Raw genomic sequence first — 19,040 nt, forward strand, 5'->3', positions numbered from 1 at the left:
GCTGGCGGCTCACCTTCAACTGCGCAATGCTACGCGCTGTTCCCATCCAACTGCCCAACACTACAATAGCGAATATTCCAACAATGCCAACCAGCCACAGACCGGGGTTTTGCATACAGAGAGCTACGTGGCGTTACCTACATATAAACCTAAACCGCCTATTTACAAAAGGAGGAAAGTGCAATCTTTACTTCTATGGCATTTACTGCCAGGGTCGCCTGAGTAGGTTTAGACGACACCTCCTTATATTTTATATTTGGTTGGCATCAGGTTGAGGGGGGGGGGGGGGGGAGGGACAGTTATTTGGTAGTTTACTTCAAGTGGGGTACTACCGTCTGCTTAGTTGGGTCACAGGTGATTCTCCATCCGTTTCTTCTGCTCTTATACAAGATGCTAAAAAAGAAGATATTCCATATTTTAAGAGGTGGCAGTATGGACCAAAACTAGACAAAAATATCCAGTAAGCATGAGCTCGAAAATGCATACCTCATGAGGTTCGCCACTGGGTGAAAGACGCCTCTTTCTCTGCAAGCTCTGTGCTGTTACGGGAGGCGTGCAAAATGCTCTAAACAATTGAGAACGCACTGTTTTGTTACTGCGAAACTGCCGAGTCCCTAGTGACATCTGACTGCTGTCACGTGCAGCCTATACTTGGAGCCATCGCTAAACGGCTGTTTAGTGTGGTGTCTAAAAATTCTACTGATTAAGATCGGTGGAAGGAGCTAGCCAAAATAACTGGAGAACTCCTACGAATCCATAGCCCATCAACTGTCTGTGTCAGGTGTCCCAGAACATTTCTCAGGAAATGGGCTGGTGCTCCATCATGCATGCATTCCCAGCCGTTTTTAACAAGCTAATAATATTAAGTTGTCTCTTCCTCTATGAATAGATGATGAATGCAGCTAGCCGCTAACTTTGTGTAATGTCTTGTCTGTATAGACGTGTATCTGTTGTCTTTAAGACCCTTTCACCTTCACCCATAAATCTATACAGTAATGTAAGGGCCTCCCGTGTCTTGGCTGATCCGTGATACGACAGGCGAAAAGTTATACTAATGGAGGATTATTAATATTATCTCTATTTTCAGTCTTATAATTCTGATCCTGTTGAATAGTGCCTCCGAAATAACATTTGTGGTTGCAGCTGTGTCTAAAACCGCCACTATAGGTACGGTCTCCATAATGACTTGCACTTCGGCTACTGCCACCTGTTCCTTATCCTCATCTTGTGGTTCTAAGTCCTCGGTCAGTTCATCTGCCAGTAATCGTCCATCATTATACGTTAACATGGGTACACGTATCCTGTTGCCCCTCAACCAATTGTTGACCGCTCCTCCGGGGCACGAGTGGGTCCTTACAAGTTTGTTGGATTTTGATTTGTCTGCTGGTTGACATCATCCGTCACTTCGGTAATTACCGGTTGATTCGTAGATGTCCGTCCCCACTGATGTTGGCTATTTGAATTCATTCCTCCCGGTTGATTCCACTTCCTATTATCGTTATTATTCCAGGCTTGGGGTCTGAAATTTCTTTCGTTCCCCCACACGGGATTGTATCTTTTCCCGTTCCTGTTGTTCCTTGAATAGCCCCTCGCAAGACCATTGCCGGGATTACTATTGAGATTTTGAGGGGTTTCTCCATTACTTAACGATCTCCGTTCATTCCTTCTAAGTGTCGATTGATCGCCATTGGCATAACACATACTTCCACCTTGCCTACCGTTTGGCGGAGGTTCTATCTCCCTATATTGGAATCTGTTATTACGGGCTTTCTGGTTGTTTTCTTCGATAATATCTATATGGTCTAACGTCGTGAGGAACGACTCCAAGTCTTTGTCGTTGCATAAATCAATTGATTCCGGATGCTAGTTGGTAGTCTTGCCTTAAGTATGTTTATTATGTCTGGCAAAGGCATAGGTCTGTCCCAGTATCTCGTTTTATTTATATATTTTTCGAAATACTTTCTAAGGCTTCCTTCCGAAAAGGAGAAAGGCTCTGGGTAGAGCACCTCCTGCCTTAGGCGTTCCTGTACCCCTTCTGACCAGAACTTTGCTAAAAACGCCTTCTCAAAATCGTCATATGTCGAGCAAACAGAAGTCATGTCCGAGGCCCAGATCGCCCCCGAACCTTGTATATATCCTGTAACAAAACTGATCTTCTGCCACTCCGACCAATTTCTGGGTAACACGCCTCTGAAACTTCGAATAAAAACAATTGGATGGACCCCCCTTTCGTCAGGGTTAAAAATCTGGAATTGCCGATGCTTTATCATTTTTTCTTCGGCATGGCAAAGGCTTTCGTAATCTCCGTTAGATAAGAATTCACGCGAACAACCAGCTTGTGGCAATTTAATGTTTGAATTACTTACACAAGTCGGTATTGTGTGCGAATGGGTAGTAACTGGCTCTATAGTCGCTGCCAACTTCTGCTGCTGCCCTGTATTCATTTGTTCTGAGCTTTGTTGTGAAGCGCGCATCGACTCTTCTATCGTTTGTTTCCAATGCTCGAAATCAGCACCTAACTGCTGTCGCACCTCCTCAAGTCCTTTCGCAAACAAATTCTCTTCCTGTTTGCCAGATAAACTCTGGAATGCTGCCTTAACATTTTGCTCAACGTTTTCACACATTAGCCTTTTGTTTTCTAATGTGATTTCGGATAATTTACCCGTTAATACGTTAATTTGGTGGTCTATAACGTCTTGACGCTCTGTCAGATATTCAACGCTTTCCTTTAGGTTAGCCTGTGTACGTGCCAATTCAGGAAGTTGCGCAATTGCACATGACATGGCGTCTTGCTTTTGTATTAATTGCGGAACCATTTCCACTTGTTCCCGTACAGTATCTATCTTAATAGCCACATACTCCTTCATTTCGACACGTACGTGGTGAGTAGATTCCTCACATTGTACTTTCACCAATTCTATTTGTGCAGTTAATTTTCGTTCCGTCTCTTCGGCCTGATCTTTGAGTTCCTTGGTCTTCGCCTCTATCCGCTGCTCTAATTCGGAAAAACTGTCTTGTAACTGCTGCTTAATCTCAGTCTGGACTAATTTCATTTCTTCTTGTGTTTGAGTGACTGTCACTAATTGTGCTTTAATATCGGTTTTCAGATTTTCCTGCCCTTCAGTAACTGAGGCTAATTTCGTATTCAAATCATTTTGCCCTTCACTAACTGAGGCTAATTTCGTATTCAAATCATTTTGCCCTTCAGTAACTGAGGCTAATTTCGCGTTAATATCGGTTTTCAAAGTATTCATGCTCTCGGTTATCTGTCTCATGATAATTACCAATGGATCTAATCCCTGCTGTGTACTTGCTGTTACACCTCCTGCCGTGTCTACAGGGCGTTCTATTGCGCTATCTGTAGCCATCGGTCCTACAACACTTCTTACTACGTCATTATTATCAGTGCTAACAGCTGAAGGCTGTTGCGTGCTGATTTGCTCTGCTTGACTCATCCTAAACATTGCCCTAGTTAAAACCATATAAATGTTCTACATTTAAATGTTCTACAGTCACTATATGTAACTCCCTTCTACTGTCACTATATGTAACTCCGTTCACACAAAAGTACTTCTGTGTCTACCTTCTTAATGTACATATACAGATAAATGCAACTGGGACAGGTCAATGAAAATACATCTAACATGAACAGAGTTAATCAATGTTCAAATATCCAATAACACTAAAGAAAAAAGCGTATACTTCAACTATACTAGCAAGCTATAATAATAAAAATATAAATCTGGACTTTTCTCTGCGCCCATCGTCCTGTCTTTCGGATTTATTTGTAGATCCAATTATATCACCTGCGAGTCTTTTCTCTCTTTTCCAAGCATCAGTTAGGTTAGCTCGTCGTAGTTGACATGAAACAGAGAACAAAATTATTTTAGCAACGTCCAAAAACGTGTCCTGTCACGGATTGGCCATTTTAACAGGATAATATTAAGTTGTCTCTTCCTCTATGAATAGATGATGAATGCAGCTAGCCGCTAACTTTGTGTAATGTCTTGTCTGTATAGACGTGTATCTGTTGTCTTTAAGACCCTTTCACCTTCACACATAAATCTACACAGTAATGTAAGGGCCTCCCGTGTCTTGGCTGATCCGTGATACGACAGGCGAAAAGTTATACTAATGGAGGATTATTAATATTATCTCTATTTTCATTCGCTCTCTCTCTTTCTCTCCTTCATCTATGTACAGTTTTTATTATAATATTTCATTACGTGAAATCAGCCAAATAGGATCTTTGGTGGAGTCCTTCGTCTTGGTAATCAGCGGCTGGCTTGCTGTAAAAGATCTTTACATTTATTATTACTGTTAAACACTGTATTCAGTCGGGAGAATCAATCGTGTGGACAATTTGTTCCTTTTACGAAAGATTGCGAATTCCAGATGTGTACGAAGCCTTTTTGGACGATTTAACACAGACTCAGTGATTGCAGGCTCTCTTCGACACAGCTGAAACTTCCCCACTAATTACAGGGCCAACGTGATCATCAAATGGTTCAGAAAAAAACTCATTCGTTCATTCACTCCGGAACAAAAAGTCACAAACCTTATTTATGAAGGAAACTGTGTATTAAATCCATCTCCATTACATGTCCAGATCTCCGGTGATTCCACGTCTTAATTATTTTCCGTTTACACTCTCTTTCTATTCAAACAAACCGCTAGTGGCACACAAGTTAATTCGCTCGATTTAGCGAGAAGAAAATCAGAATATGTATCTCTCAGAAATACGTCAATCCCTCAATCCCTACTCCAGAAGCTGTCCTAGTTACCACTCTAATAACCATGGAGAATGCATATATGCATCTCTGTTATTTCAAAGAATAAACGAGCTAGAAAATACTTTGGCGTCGTCTAACTGTCGCCGCATATGTTACGAGAAAATCAGATCAGATACTTTTCCAAAGTGAATGAATGTGGATGGTTTGATTGACAATGATTAATTGGTGCGTGGTAGAGGGTATTTTCTGTGGGGACTTTACACGTTTCTGCTATGGTACCTCCTCTGATAGGAACTGACCGTACCTGGCACCAGTCAGCCTGTTTGGTAGCGTGTGCCCAGGGGCGGGTTGTGCTCTCACTATCCTTTAAATAATCAGTCCATCTGCCTGGATACTTTTCCGGTTATCTGCTCCTTCGCCCTGCGATGGTAGATATTGGTTTAGCAGACAAAAGCAGCGTCGAACAAAAATTCGAATTAACACGTACCACACAAAAGCCACATAACTACAGTCTGTATGTAGTAGATGAAAGTTAGTTAAACTATCGGGCGATGGGGATTTTTGCATGACTCGTTTGAAAAAAGTCTAAAATTCCCTGTGAGTTGGCTTATTGTCTTTAAAACATAAAATGGCTCTCAAATCCAGAATTAATATCCCGACGTCAATCATGTAATATTACTATACCAATTACAAGTTCACACCCGAAAGCAGCCAGAAGATATTTAGTAAGACCCGATATTTTAAACGTCCTAAACAGTCACTGACCCATGACCACTTGCGAGTTAACACATTCAGTTGTTCAGTAGGCTTCTTCTGAAGAACTGCTCACCATAATGTCTCGTTATTTTGCACGAGACACGCCACGCATATTTTATGTACGGCATGAAATATTGACACGCGAAATCTCCTAAAATAAATCACTCACAAAGATGAAACGTTCAAAAAATAGTCAATACTGTACTCGCTTTTTATGGGTTACACCAGAACCGACCAAACGCGCTGATTTCTTCATATTGGTACAAGTTTGATTAGCGCAGTTAAACATAGATGTTTACCAGAAGATGGCTCCCGAGCGTCTATCTCAATTCATAGGTCTGAGGCACAAATCCCTAATCAGACGCGGGGAAACATTAAATTCCGATTGGCTAGTATGTTAGGCAGCCAATCAGATCATTTCGAGCACTTCTTTACTCCAGGTATTTCTAATGTTAGGCAATAAGATTACCACAAGTAAATTAGACTAGAAATTCCGTAGTTACGAAACTAAATAAAATTAAATGAAAACAAAAATACGATACCTTTCCGCAAAATAAATTACTTATAAATTTAATACCGAACGCCCTTTCTGGCTTTCTTTTACAAAATCAAGCTCACTCTGACATACGTCAGAAATTCCCCTGTTGCATAAGAACTTTCTCGCACATAAATTTACATAGTTTGTACGCAACATGACATTATCATTTCATGTATGTCCTCCATTCACTCTCAGTGTTTCCAAAACACTCATACAACCAAAACACGATGAAGTAACAATTTTCGAAAGTTCTTTTAATTATGTCGGAAATCTGTGATGATGAAAGTAAAGAAAATTCCAGGAAGTTAGATTATATGAACGTATGCTCTTGATTGTAGTTTTAATTGATACTATACAGAGGGGTCCAAAAATGTATCCTCTGTTTAAAAGTCCATAACTTGCAAAGTAATTGACGGAATTGTCTCATTTTTTGGTGAAAGTGTAGCTTAAAGTCCAACTTAAAGCTATCACTGTAGGTGTTCGAATGGTCACCATTAACATCCACACACAAACGATGCCGCCGAACTGCAGCATGAACTACTGACTGCAACGTGTTCAGTTGGGTATTTGCACATGAATGTACGATGGATTCTCGAAGTTCATCCAATGAGCGTGGCTTTTGTCGATAAACGACGTCCCACAGGTAAAAGTCCAGAGGAGTTAGGTCTGGGGAATGTGGTGGATACTCCACAGCACCTCTACGGCCTATCAATCTTCCTGGTAGAGTTTCGTAGAGATACGCCCTGACACGATTTTTGTAGTGCGCTGGGGCACCATCTTGTTGAAAGTAAACTCTTCCGTCTCCGTACAAGTCTCGGATGGACGGTAAAATGGATGTCTGAAGCTGCTGAAGGTACACTTCACTGGTAACTGTGCCGTCAAGGCAGAATGGCCCAATCAAGCCCCGGTAAGACAACCCACACCACACATTTACTCCTCGCAAATTCACGGCTTTGTCTACATGGACGTTCGGATTTTCGGCGGCCTAGTAGATGTAATTGTGATGATTTACTGTACCACTGAGTTTGAACTGTGCCTCATCAGACCACACAATCATCTCTGCAAACTCTTCATAGTTGCGCACCATGTTAGTAAACCACTCGCAGTACTCCATTCTACGATCTGGGTCGTCCTCGTTCATTGCGTGTAGCAATCGTGGGATGTAGCACTTCCACTTTACTGTCTTCAAAATTCGCCGAACACTTGAGCGACTCACTCCAGATTCACGTGCAAACTGAATAGTTGTGACACACGACGGGAGTTATCTGGACTTGTTATTGTTACAGATCGTCCAGATCGTTGTTTATGTACACATTTAGCACAGCGTTCGGCTTCAAATTTGTCTCGAATGCGACGAATCGTTAAACGTGTCGGTGGCTCTGTTAGATACTGATTTCGCCATTGCCGTCGAACCTCATTAATGTTTTCGTACTTAAAATACCACCTCAAAACTTTCTTCCTTTCATCGAATGTAAGCCTTGCGCCAGCCATGTTTACTCAAGTAACTTGGTGCAACTCAGAACAAAACACTGACTAACCGGCGACTGTCATCTGATAAAACAAAACAACGCAATACAACGCTTGTGTGGCGATTGCCGGAACTACAAACTATTACACTACCAAAGATGAGACAACTCCGTCAATTAGTTTGCCAGTTATGGACTTTTAAACAGTGCATACATTTTTTGGACCCCTCTGTATATGAATACATTACAGTACCTACCTCAGTTTGACAATGCCAGGACGGTTATTATGTGCTTTAGGTAAAAATTTATATCTCCGAAAGTATGGAAGTTAAGTGATTTGAAATTATAACACTATGGTTGTGTATCCATAGAACTTGATATACTGATTATGAAAAATATAGATTCATATTTAACAGTAATTCTTCAGATTCTTACAGAGTATGTGTGAAGTATTGCGTGCAGCGTTACTAAGTACACAGCTCGCTCGTCCCAGTAGGCAGCACAGCTGTGCCAGCCTGAGAACCGACTTCTGCTCTCCTCTCTGCTCCAAGGCGAGCTACGCTTTCAGCGCAAGGAGACAACGAGTAATAATTTGCTACGTTACACATATGAGGTCCTATGACTATATCGTCAATAACGCCCGCCGATAAACTAATCGAAAATCGGCGCTGCTGTCTTGCTTCAACTGCGCGTTGATTCGCGTCAGCCAACAGACGGCTTTGAAAACTGACAGTCGCATCTCTCGAGAAACCAGCCTCGTCTGTGAACAGTATCTTTGTTTCGACACGTGGACCTTTATCGCATCTTTCCAACAGCCATTCGCAAGAATTGAGTTCCAGCTGGCCAATCTTGTAGCCGAAGGGCTTGGACGGTTCATCCAGGAGGAAACCCAGACAGCCTCGACACGTAAAGTCTGTGACTGATTATGAAAGCAGTAAAAAACGGAGAAGACTTTCTGCAATCTTTAGGCGTCTCTACACCTTCGCAGCATAACAACGTAGATCTCGCTGCACACGGTATCATAATTTTTTTATCTTTTGTAGTTTACCTGTAGTACATTAGCCATAACACATGTTCAATGATTTCTTCTTTCGATGTAGAAGGACCTTCAGAATACTGCGGTGAAGCGCCAAAGAAACTGGTATAGGCATGCGTATTGAAATACAAAGATATGTAAACAGGCAGAATACGGCGCTGCGGTCAGCAACGCCTGTATAAAACAACATGTGTCTGGCGCAGTTGTTGGATCGCTTTCTGCTGCTACAATGGCAGCTTATCGAGATTTAAGCCAGTTTGAACGTGGTCTTATAGTTTGCGCACGGGCGACGGAACACAGAATCACCGAGGTAGCGATGAATTGGGGATTTTTCCGTACGACCTTTTCAGGAGTGTACAGTGAATATCGGGTAAATCATCAGATCTCCAACATCGCTGAGGCCGGAAAAAGATCCTGCAAGGACGGTACCAACGACGACCGAAGAGAATCGTTCAACGAGACAGAAGCGTAGCCCTTCCGCAATTTGCTGCAGATTTCAATGCTGGGCCATCAGCAAGTCTCAGCGTGCGAACCATACAACGAAACATCATCGATGTGGGCTTTCGGAACCGAAGGCACACCTGTGTGTCCTTGCTGACTGCAGGACACAAAGCTTTGCTTCTCACCTGGGCCCGTCAACACCGACATTGGACTGTCGATGACTGGAAACATGTTGCCTGGTCGTACTAATCTACTTTCATATTGTATCGAGCGGATGGACGAGTAAGAGTATAGAGACAACCTCATGAATCCATGGAACATGCATGTCAACAGGGGACTGTTTAAGCTGATGGAGGCTCTGTAATGGTGTGGAGCGTGTGCAGTTTGAGTGATATGGGACCCTTGGTACGTCTAGATACAGCTCTGACACGTGACACGTACGTAAGCATCCTGTCTGATCACCTGCGTCCATTCATGTCCATTGTGCATTTCGACTTACTTGAGCAACTCCAGCAGGACAATGAGACACTCCACACTTCAAGAATTACTACAGAGTGACTCCAGGAACACTCTTCTGAGTTTAAAGACTTCCGCTGGCCACCAAACTCCCCAGACATGAACACTATTAAGCATATGTGGGATGCCTTGCAACGTGCTGTTCAGAAAAGATCTCAACCCCCTTGTACTCTTTCCGATTTATGGACAGCCCTGCAGGATTCACGGTGTCAGTTCCCTCCAGCACTACTTCAGACATTAGTCGAATCCATGTCGCGTCGTTTTGCAACACTTTTGGATGCTCGCAGGGACGCTACGCGATATTAGGCAGGTGTACCAGTTTCTAGGCTCTTCAGTGCATAATGTGTTCTTCCAATAGTTCGATTCAAATCATTCAGCCAACATCTTGGAAACACTTTAAATGACTTCTTAGTGGCCTATTCAAGACTTGATACGCGATTGTCATTAAAGTAAAATGTCACAGATAACGTACAATAAGTTACAGTTTAGACAAGGTGTGAAACTATGTCATCTAGCCGGCCGCTGTGGCCGAGCGGTTCTAGGCGCTTCGGTCCGGAACCGCGAGACTGCTACGGTTGCAGGTTCGAATCCTGCCTCGGGCATGGATGTGCGTGATGTCCTTAGGTTAGTTAGGTTTAAGTAGTTCTAAGTTCTAGGGGACTGATGACCTCAGATGTTAAGTCCCATAGTGCTCAGAGCCATTTGAACCATTCTGTCATCTCTATTCTTCCAAATACCGATTAAGCTTGTAAAAGGCGCATCTGCATGTTACCTGTGACTTCTTTGATTACTCATGTTGGTTCCTCAAAGACTAAAGAAGCATAGCATCGTTCTCTGAAATGAGTCAAAGACACTCCACAGCACTGATGACGCTATTGGCGGCTGATAGGGGAAATGTCAGAAGAAGTAATAAAAAAGTACCGAGCGGGCTACGTGGTAAAGTTTAGGACTAAATAGTCAGACGGAAAGCATCAACAAACATTTATTTCTTATCCGTCATCTTTACATTTGGAGCATGACAAGAGTAAAAGTTGTGTTAGCGTTAAATTTATGGCTGCAGCTGCATTCCAGATTATTCACAATGTTTTTGACAATGAGAAGAATGGTGGCTGAAGGTAAGTATTGCGAGGTCCGTAATGAGGCTTCTACTGATGTGTCAGATAACCAAGCCTCCAGGAAAATAATAGGCTGAATAGCGGAGATCTTCTCGATTTTGATAGGATCATAGTGTTTCCTGATTCCTTTCCAAAACCATCGAATTTTACTTCTGGCAAACGGAACAAGATCGGACGAATCTGCATGAGTGACACAATATCGCACGTTCACTTTCACAGGCAGCTCCGACAATTTCTGGGACTAACCAGCGAGAATTTGTCTCCGACTGAATTTGTTTGATCGTCCACTAGCCGAGCAGAACTACGACCTTTTAATTGCTCGGATCATTTCTTTCTCTTCAGGAGATACCAAGGTGAAATGTTTCGTGTTTTATGTCGTCCACGTGCGGCGAACGCGAAAACGAAACGGCGTGCAGTTGCCCCGCGGTGTCAAAGAAAACATTTGTGGAGCCGCTTCTAGTGTTGTGTTCATCAAGTAGTTGCAGTCAGGATCGTCAGCCTCAATTACTCAAATGTAGGGTTGTTAGTTCCTTCAGAAAAATCACAGTTTATTTACATCACCCCACTCTAGATGTTCGTTCCTTTGAGCAAAGATTTCTTCGCAGCTTATGCTTGCCGCCAAACACAGGATTCCCATAAAAATATCTCACGCACTCAGCATAAAGGAGAATCAACCCTCTCCAGAGACCTCGTCCACATTAATTGTGAAGTGGATCGTAACAGTGACGTCTCATTCCCTGTATGTTGTTAAATCGTGCTTCCACCTGTCCCATTGGAGCATATTTGCAGCCTCTAAAAAAGTATAGTTATCGACAGTACAACACCCATTGCTTTACGCCCTTAAGCCTTTAAGAGATCCAACATTACTATGTTTGCTGCTCTCTCTTTTACTCACTGCACACGTCTGCCTGAGATCTCATTATTAGTGATCGCAGCATAAAGTCCTGGACACACTCGTTTGACGTCTCTAGAAATCTGTCTCTGAGGTCAAACGTACCAGGAACCTATGAGCATGCACGGGAAACCTTAGTGATAGCCAAACTGCGCTCCTTTTTTTTTTAGTGAAAACTCGATACTGGGGAAATTGATTCCAACAATTCACACATGCCTCCCGATGAAATGGCTTAAAAGCGATCTGACACGCCACGTAACAAGGAATTGTACCCATCGGCCCACAGTCTGTGTACCTAAAATCAATATTAGGATTAAAAATCGAATCGTAAAATTCAGTTTTTTAAAATTATCTGTCCATTGTTTCTCCACTGGGTAATATTTTTAACATAATGCAACAGTTCCTAGAAATGTTTTCCCACAAATGTCTGAAATGATACATTACAAACGCAGACTTGTCTCCCTTCTTTTTGAACACCTAGATATACTTGGTATTCTTGCCAAAGCTGCAGCCGCACTGTACAATCACCCTGACGCTATATTTCAGCGGTCCATTTGACCACCACTATCATTAGGTTCAGTATCTACGCGTTTCCCTTAGCTTACGAGCCGGTGGTCTGTGGATGCTCAATTGGCGCAGATAGCGCTCCAGTTGTGTTCAATTGGCTTCAGAACAGCTGCATCTGGTGACCAATACGTCATCGCGAGTTCGCTATAAAGCTCCTCAAACCACTGTAGCACTTCTATACGCAGAGTTAACTTGATGAAAGATGCTTTCGCTGTTCGAGAAGACATCGATAAAGCAGAGAATGCTGGTGGTGAACAGTTTGAACACGTAGTCCACAACTTTCATGGTGCCTCCGATTAGTAACTTTAGTCCTTATGGAAACCAAGGTCAGTGACCCTCATAGCATAACACTGTCCCCACCGGCCTGCTTCCGTGGCACGGTGCGCGTTCAAGCAGCCGTTCCCGTGGATGAGGCGTATCCAGGCACGACCATGGACCTGGCGTAACAAGAAACGTGGTTCATTCGATCAAGAGCCACCCTTCAATTAGTCCCCGGCCTGTCTCTGTGATCCCTTGCCGACTGCAGTCGTACGAGGTGCATTCAAGTTCTAAGGCCTCCGATTTTTTTTCTAATTAACTACTCACCCGAAATCGATGAAACTGGCGTTACTTCTCGACGTAATCGCCCTGCAGACGTACACATTTTTCACAACGCTGACGCCATGATTCCATGGCAGCGGCGAAGGCCTCTTTAGGAGTCTGCTTTGACCACTGGAAAACCGCTGAGGCAATAGCAGCACGGCTGGTCAATGTGCGGCCACGGAGAGTGTCTTTCATTGTTGGAAAAAGCCAAAAGTCACTAGGAGCCAGGTCAGGTGATTAGGGAGCATGAGGAATCACTTCAAAGTTGTTATCACGAAGAAACTGTTGCGTAACGTTAGCTCGATGTGCGGGTGCGTTGTCTTGGTGAAACAGCACACGCGCAGCCCTTCCCGGACGTTTTTGTTGCAGTGCAGGAAGGAATTTGTTCTTCAAAACATTTTCGTAGGATGCACCTGTTACCGTAGTGCCCTTTGGAACGCAATGGGTAAGGATTACGCCCTCGCTGTCCCAGAACATGGACACCATCATTTTTTCAGCACTGGCGGTTACCCGAAATTTTTTTGGTGGCGGTGAATCTGTGTGCTTCCATTGAGCTGACTGGCGCTTTGTTTCTGGATTGAAAAATGGCATCCACGTCTCATCCATTGTCACAACCGACAAAAAGAAAGTCCCATTCATGTTGTCGTTGTGCGGCAACATTGCTTGGCAACATGCCACACGGGCAGCCATGTGGTCATCCGTCAGCATTCGTGGCACCCACTTGGATGACACTTTTCGCATTTTCAGGTCGTCATACAGGATTGTGTGCCCAGAACCCACAGAAATGCCAACTCTGGAGGCGATATGTTGACCAGTCATTCGGCGATCACCCAAAACAATTCTCTCCACTTTCTCGATCATGTCGTCAGACCGGCTTGTGCGAGCCCGAGGTTGTTTTGGTTTGTTGTCACACGATGTTCTGCCTTCATTAAACTGTCGCACCCACGAACGCACTTTCGACACATCCATAACTCCATCACCATATGTCTCCTTCAACTGTCGATGAATTTCAATTGGTTTCACACCACGCAAATTCAGAAAACGAATGATTGCACGCTGTTCAAGTAAGGAAAACGTCGCCATTTTAAGTATTTAAAACAGTTCTCATTCTCGCCGCTGGCGGTAAAATTCCATCTGCCGTATGGTGCTGCCATCTCTGGGACGTATTGACAATGATCGCGGCCTCATTTTAAAACAATGCACATGTTTCTATCTCTTTCCAGTCCGGAGAAAAAAAATCGGAAGCCTTAGAACTTGAATGCACCTCGTAATTGAAGATTCCGTTGGGCCAGCGTGGGAACGTGAGGGAGTCACCGGCTGCAGATCCAGATATTGAACAGTGTGCTCTGAACGGTGTGATCAGTAACATTTGGGCCTCCAGCGGCACTGTGCTTTGTCGTCATCCCACCACAAGCCACAGCCCGTCCTGTTTTACAGAACATGCAGCCTCTGGCCAGATGGACCGCCGAAATACCGTGTCAACATGATTGCGCGATCCTACTGCAGGGCCAGTAAGCATATAGTCAATGCACAGGGAAGGTTTACGCAGTTACACCTCGGTGTACAGTGTCCACAGCTGATCGTGTACCTGTTGTGTGTTGCAGCGCCCGAGGTGCAGACGACGTCGTCGTGCAGCATCCTGAGCGACATGTTCTCGCTTGGCATGGTCATCTGCTCCATCTTCAACCAGGGCCGGCCGCTCATACAGGCCAACCACAGCGCGTCCACCTATCTCAAGCAGCTAGAAGTGGTGAGTACACCAGCTGCAGTAGGTGCCCACTGTTCGTAATTGTGTCATCTCACACAACACGTGTGCGCTGAGGAACGTAGCTGGAACCCAGTTCCGCCGCGAGGGTAGTGCCGGAAACACGCAACGATGTCGTGGGAAAAGTTCCATCAGAGATTGTAACGGCACCTATTAATTTTGTTATTCTTATTATTATTATTCGTGTATGGGCCTAATAAGACGAAGCGAGGTACAAACAATCAATGTCGCGTTTGATGGTCGCGCTTCCTTGGTGTCCAAATTTGTTTCACCCTTTCAGAATGAAGTCTCTTTCTTTCATCAGACCACGGTGTTCCAGTCCGCTTTCTAATTTCCCTGTGACCAACTTTCCAATCAAATATCTTTTGTCTGAGTGTTTTTCTATCTGTAACGTCTGCCTGAGCTATAATGGTTACTTTAAAATCCTACTTAATCACAGCGATCTATTTAATGGGCTCAGTTTTGGCCTTACTTCTGTTTTCGTAGATTTCTACTACTAGTTTTCTCAACCTAGTGGGTGCTGCTGTTTTAATATGCCCATAAAATTTAAGTCTCCGTTTTCTCATGTCACCATGTATATTTGTGTATTCTTCTACCTCATTACTTCTCAGCCTATATATCAGTTTCTCCATCAGCGATTTTGGGGCCTAATGTTTCCTAATTATCTTTCTCTCTTTTGAAGTCCTTCAGTATCCCTCTTTCTACTTAAAATTAAAGTTTCTGCTCCATAAAGCCATTCACGTTTGATTATAGTGCTATAATGTGTAAGTTTACTGGATGTAGAAAGTGATTTTTATCTTGAATTTGTTGTGTTAATATGAACGTAGTTGCCATTTTTTGACAGCGAACTTCGTTTGCAGCTTTTTCCAGACCGTTTTCTTGTTTGATTTCCCCCGCGTATTTAAATTGAGAAACCCTTTTTATTTTTCCATATTTCGTGTTCAAAAACTTTGGTGCTTGTTTGTTGCATGTCATACATTCAGTTTTTCCGAATGATATTTGTAGTCCTACTTTTTCTGCAACTTCTTTAAGAATTTCTATTTGTTTCTGAGCTGTGGTAATATCACTAGTTAAAATTTGCAGATCATCTGCAAAGACGAGGGAATCTACTCTAATATTAGTTCTACGTAATTTGATTGATTGATTTATATTTTGGCTCGACATTTGCTCTCGCCATACGTTTTCCAAAACACTGTTAAACACTAATGGGGAGAGTCCATCTCCTTGTCTAACACCGGTCTTTATATCACATCGTTCAGAAATTTCTGCCATGAACTTTAGTGCTAGTATCGGTTAAGGTTTCCTTAACCAGTGTTACACTTTTATTATCTATCCCTTGCTTCTATCCTTTTTTATTCTTGTTTTGACGCCAAATGAGTTGGGATTATTATGCGAACTTTCAGTGCCGTTAGAACCGTGCATTCATTTTTATGCCATTTACTGGTGTCATTTTATGTTTAGAATTAATTTACATTAGTAATAAAATGACATATTTGTAATCTATCCCCACTTTATCTCAATATCTGACTAGCTACATAATGAAACAGTTACTGTGTCGCTAAATCGCGACGTATTCACAGTGCTAAAGCAAGCGAATTTTGAAGACACACTGACACATCGAATAATGGCTGTTAAATGTATATGTCATTTCCTATATCATCATTTCACTTAACATCATCACAGTCTTGCAGTAGTGTAGTGCATACAGGCAAAGATAGAAGCCAGTATTTAGCATTAGACACTCCACGAGACAGGTTTATATTTTTGGAAATGCGATAGAAACCCTGCATTGAATTTGAATTTTGTCTTCTTTGATTGAACGTCAAGAAAGGAGAAACAATCCATTCGCTACCAGTGTAGTTTGCAAGGCTGCATTGGAATTGATTCCGTACTTAAGTAGGACATCAGAACAATGCATGGCTGAAGCCCCTTCTACTAAGTCCATAAGAAGTTTACAACTTGCAGTGCACACTGAACTTCATATCTATGAAGCAGCAACGGTAATTTCGGATTTCTCTGTACCGTTGATGAAACAAATGCTTCATGAAACTCGTTCATATCAGTAGGATACAAATTATAGCTTGGATAATAGGGTAGATTGCAATTACTTTACCACTTTGAATTTGATACGTGATATGTTACAGAATTCTAGAATAACGCTAATCACGCCATATTAGGAAAATAAAAAGAAATAAATAATAATTCTTTCTTTTTATGATCGATGGTTGTGGTACTTATTACAGGAAACCGAGGTTAATCATCATTATCTTACGATGACGTCAGCCAAATTGTGTTTTCCCTAAGGCTACTTATTGCCTCGCACGCAGTGCAGAATAGATACCGTATGTCTTTCCTGGAGCACACAACACTACGGACTGTCTGGTATTGAACATTTTGCGTACACGCCAGCATGCAGCGCGCATCTATCTTACAGGGGTTCCCCCAGCTTGTTGCGCCAGAATACATACAAATATAAACATTAACATATTATTTGCCTAACCAGGGGAAATGATAATTTCCTTGCTGTAATTGCTACACATTTCTACTGATACGATTTACGTAGAAAAAGAAGCAAGAAAGTTACAATGATGACATGGAATCGATTAATACAATAACCGATATTAAACAAATAGATACTCAACAAAAAATATAAAGCTGTGTAAGACGTGTAGTGTAGTTACGTTGCAAGATGTTTTGTTGTTGTCTTGAACGCGTTAGGTCACATTCCTACGAGAACAGACAGAAATGATGTTGCTGACAATGAAATTTTTAAACTATATTGCCTCCTACTAAGGTAAGTCAGTAACTTGATCTGCGGAATTGTTTTCATTTGGCACGTAAAACTAGTTCTGTTTTCTGTGATATGGTGAAACTGGCAATCTGGAATACAACGTCGCCCTGAAACACATTATCTGAACTGTTTATCGAAAACCGAGATCCAGCCAAAGATTGAGAATATTTATAATGTAGTCTGTTCCTTCACTGGACTGTCGTGGTTAATGGTGTGTGAACCACCATATGGCACAGGCTGAAGCCTCACTGTTGTCTCAAACAAACAAAGTATATGAATTATTAATTACAGCCGATTCTCTGGCAAGTCCCAGTGAAAACGCATGTGACTATAATTAAGGTGCTGACAACAGATAACCCTTCCAAGTGCAACGGAGATTCATTAGTCGCAGAAAGAAATGATTAGTTAGTACAACAAGAAGAATAACTGGAATTAAGAGGCACAAAGATTATGAACTCTTTTAGACGATTCCTCGCAATGCACAGATTATATAATATGAAACAACTCTGAATATTACAGAAATTCAAAAACTCTGGCCTCTGAGCACAAAAGAGTTTTTCAGAGAGCATTTGATAAAGTTGATCTTGAGCGTATGCTGACTGCGCTGCTATATTGCCATCAGTCTGCTGTACGAGTGCTTACCGAAAAATTTTGAAAAATCAGATAATACGTAATAATACTAGTGGCGAAATACACAGACATTTGTGAGCGGCAGTGGAATTAAAAAGGGCATGCAATCATTGTGTGCCTGTCGCAAGCCGTGAGTTTGTATGTGCACGTGGATAAGGGAGGGGGGGGGGGGGGGGAGACACAAAGCCATTCATTTTACAAAATATGCACACGACTCCATTTTCAGTAGCGAAATTGAAACAGAGCACGAATGAGATACATCGCTTTCTACGATGCGCAAATATAACGACATGAAAGAATCGAACTGACTTTTACCGAATGAAAGGGAATTTCAGTACCTAGCATGATCATGGATGGCGTTAGCTTGATGGATATTCCGATCCACCTGAAACTAAAATCGATCCACACAGAAACTAAGCACTGTTTTCTATTGGAAAGACAAACACTGGCAAGAGAGTTACTGCGTCTAAGTGCGACAAGAAAACAGACTCGTCCTTCGTGAATGCAACCGATTATATTTGCAATGCGTTGCTTAATCAGTAACATGTATCAATCCCAACAGTTTTGTGGCAGCGTGAGTGGAACAGCAACCTGCGATCACGTGGCTCAACAGAGCCAGTATCGAAAAAAAACGTGTGTAAATCTCACGAGCAACTGGGGCAACCTCCAGACTGGCCTCACGGCTCAGGCCGAGCCAAGCTCAGCCCTCAGATTGGCCATCGCTAACCAAAGAGAATCCCACAAGATACATCACTCCTCCCGCCAGGTCACCATGTAGGACCGTGTGGAGACTGGACAGCGCCATGTTAATCTATCAACGAAACGAGTCAAAGTGAAACCAGAGGTGTTTCAGGGCGTATCACAAGACAGAGTGAGAGAGTATGGTTCATTCTACTAGCAGAACTTGATTATGAAAAGTCTTGCGCAATATCATCCATTCTAACCACAACTACGTGTCCCGTCTACCGCCAGTTCATTTTTACCGCTGTTGTAATTACGAGTACGTCAGTCCGGTCCGTGATACGTGTTTTGGTTATCCCGTCCCTTCTAGTTTTTTCCAGTATTCTTCTTTCCACTGTTCAGTGAGAAAAACGCAGTAGTTAAGTGGTTTCAACATTTAAAGTCCACCTTTCACCGCTGTTAGTCAAAATGGCTAATACCTACTGTGTGTTAATTTTCCATTCTAGACACGTTATAGCATTAGGCAACTAA

General features: G+C 42.6%; 1 protein-coding gene across 1 annotated transcript in view; it reads left to right on the top strand.

Annotated features, from left to right (window-relative positions):
- Positions 1 to 19,040, top strand: part of LOC124613288 (protein kinase domain-containing protein ppk32) — a 717,316-nt gene that overhangs the window by 292,441 nt on the left and 405,835 nt on the right. The window contains exon 5 of the mRNA XM_047141982.1: positions 14,247 to 14,392. Coding sequence (XP_046997938.1) covers positions 14,247 to 14,392 — 146 coding nt within the window. The remainder of the gene's footprint in view (positions 1 to 14,246; positions 14,393 to 19,040) is intronic.

Source organism: Schistocerca americana, chromosome 4, assembly GCF_021461395.2.
Source record: "Schistocerca americana isolate TAMUIC-IGC-003095 chromosome 4, iqSchAmer2.1, whole genome shotgun sequence".
NCBI classification, from domain to species: Eukaryota; Metazoa; Arthropoda; class Insecta; order Orthoptera; family Acrididae; genus Schistocerca; species Schistocerca americana.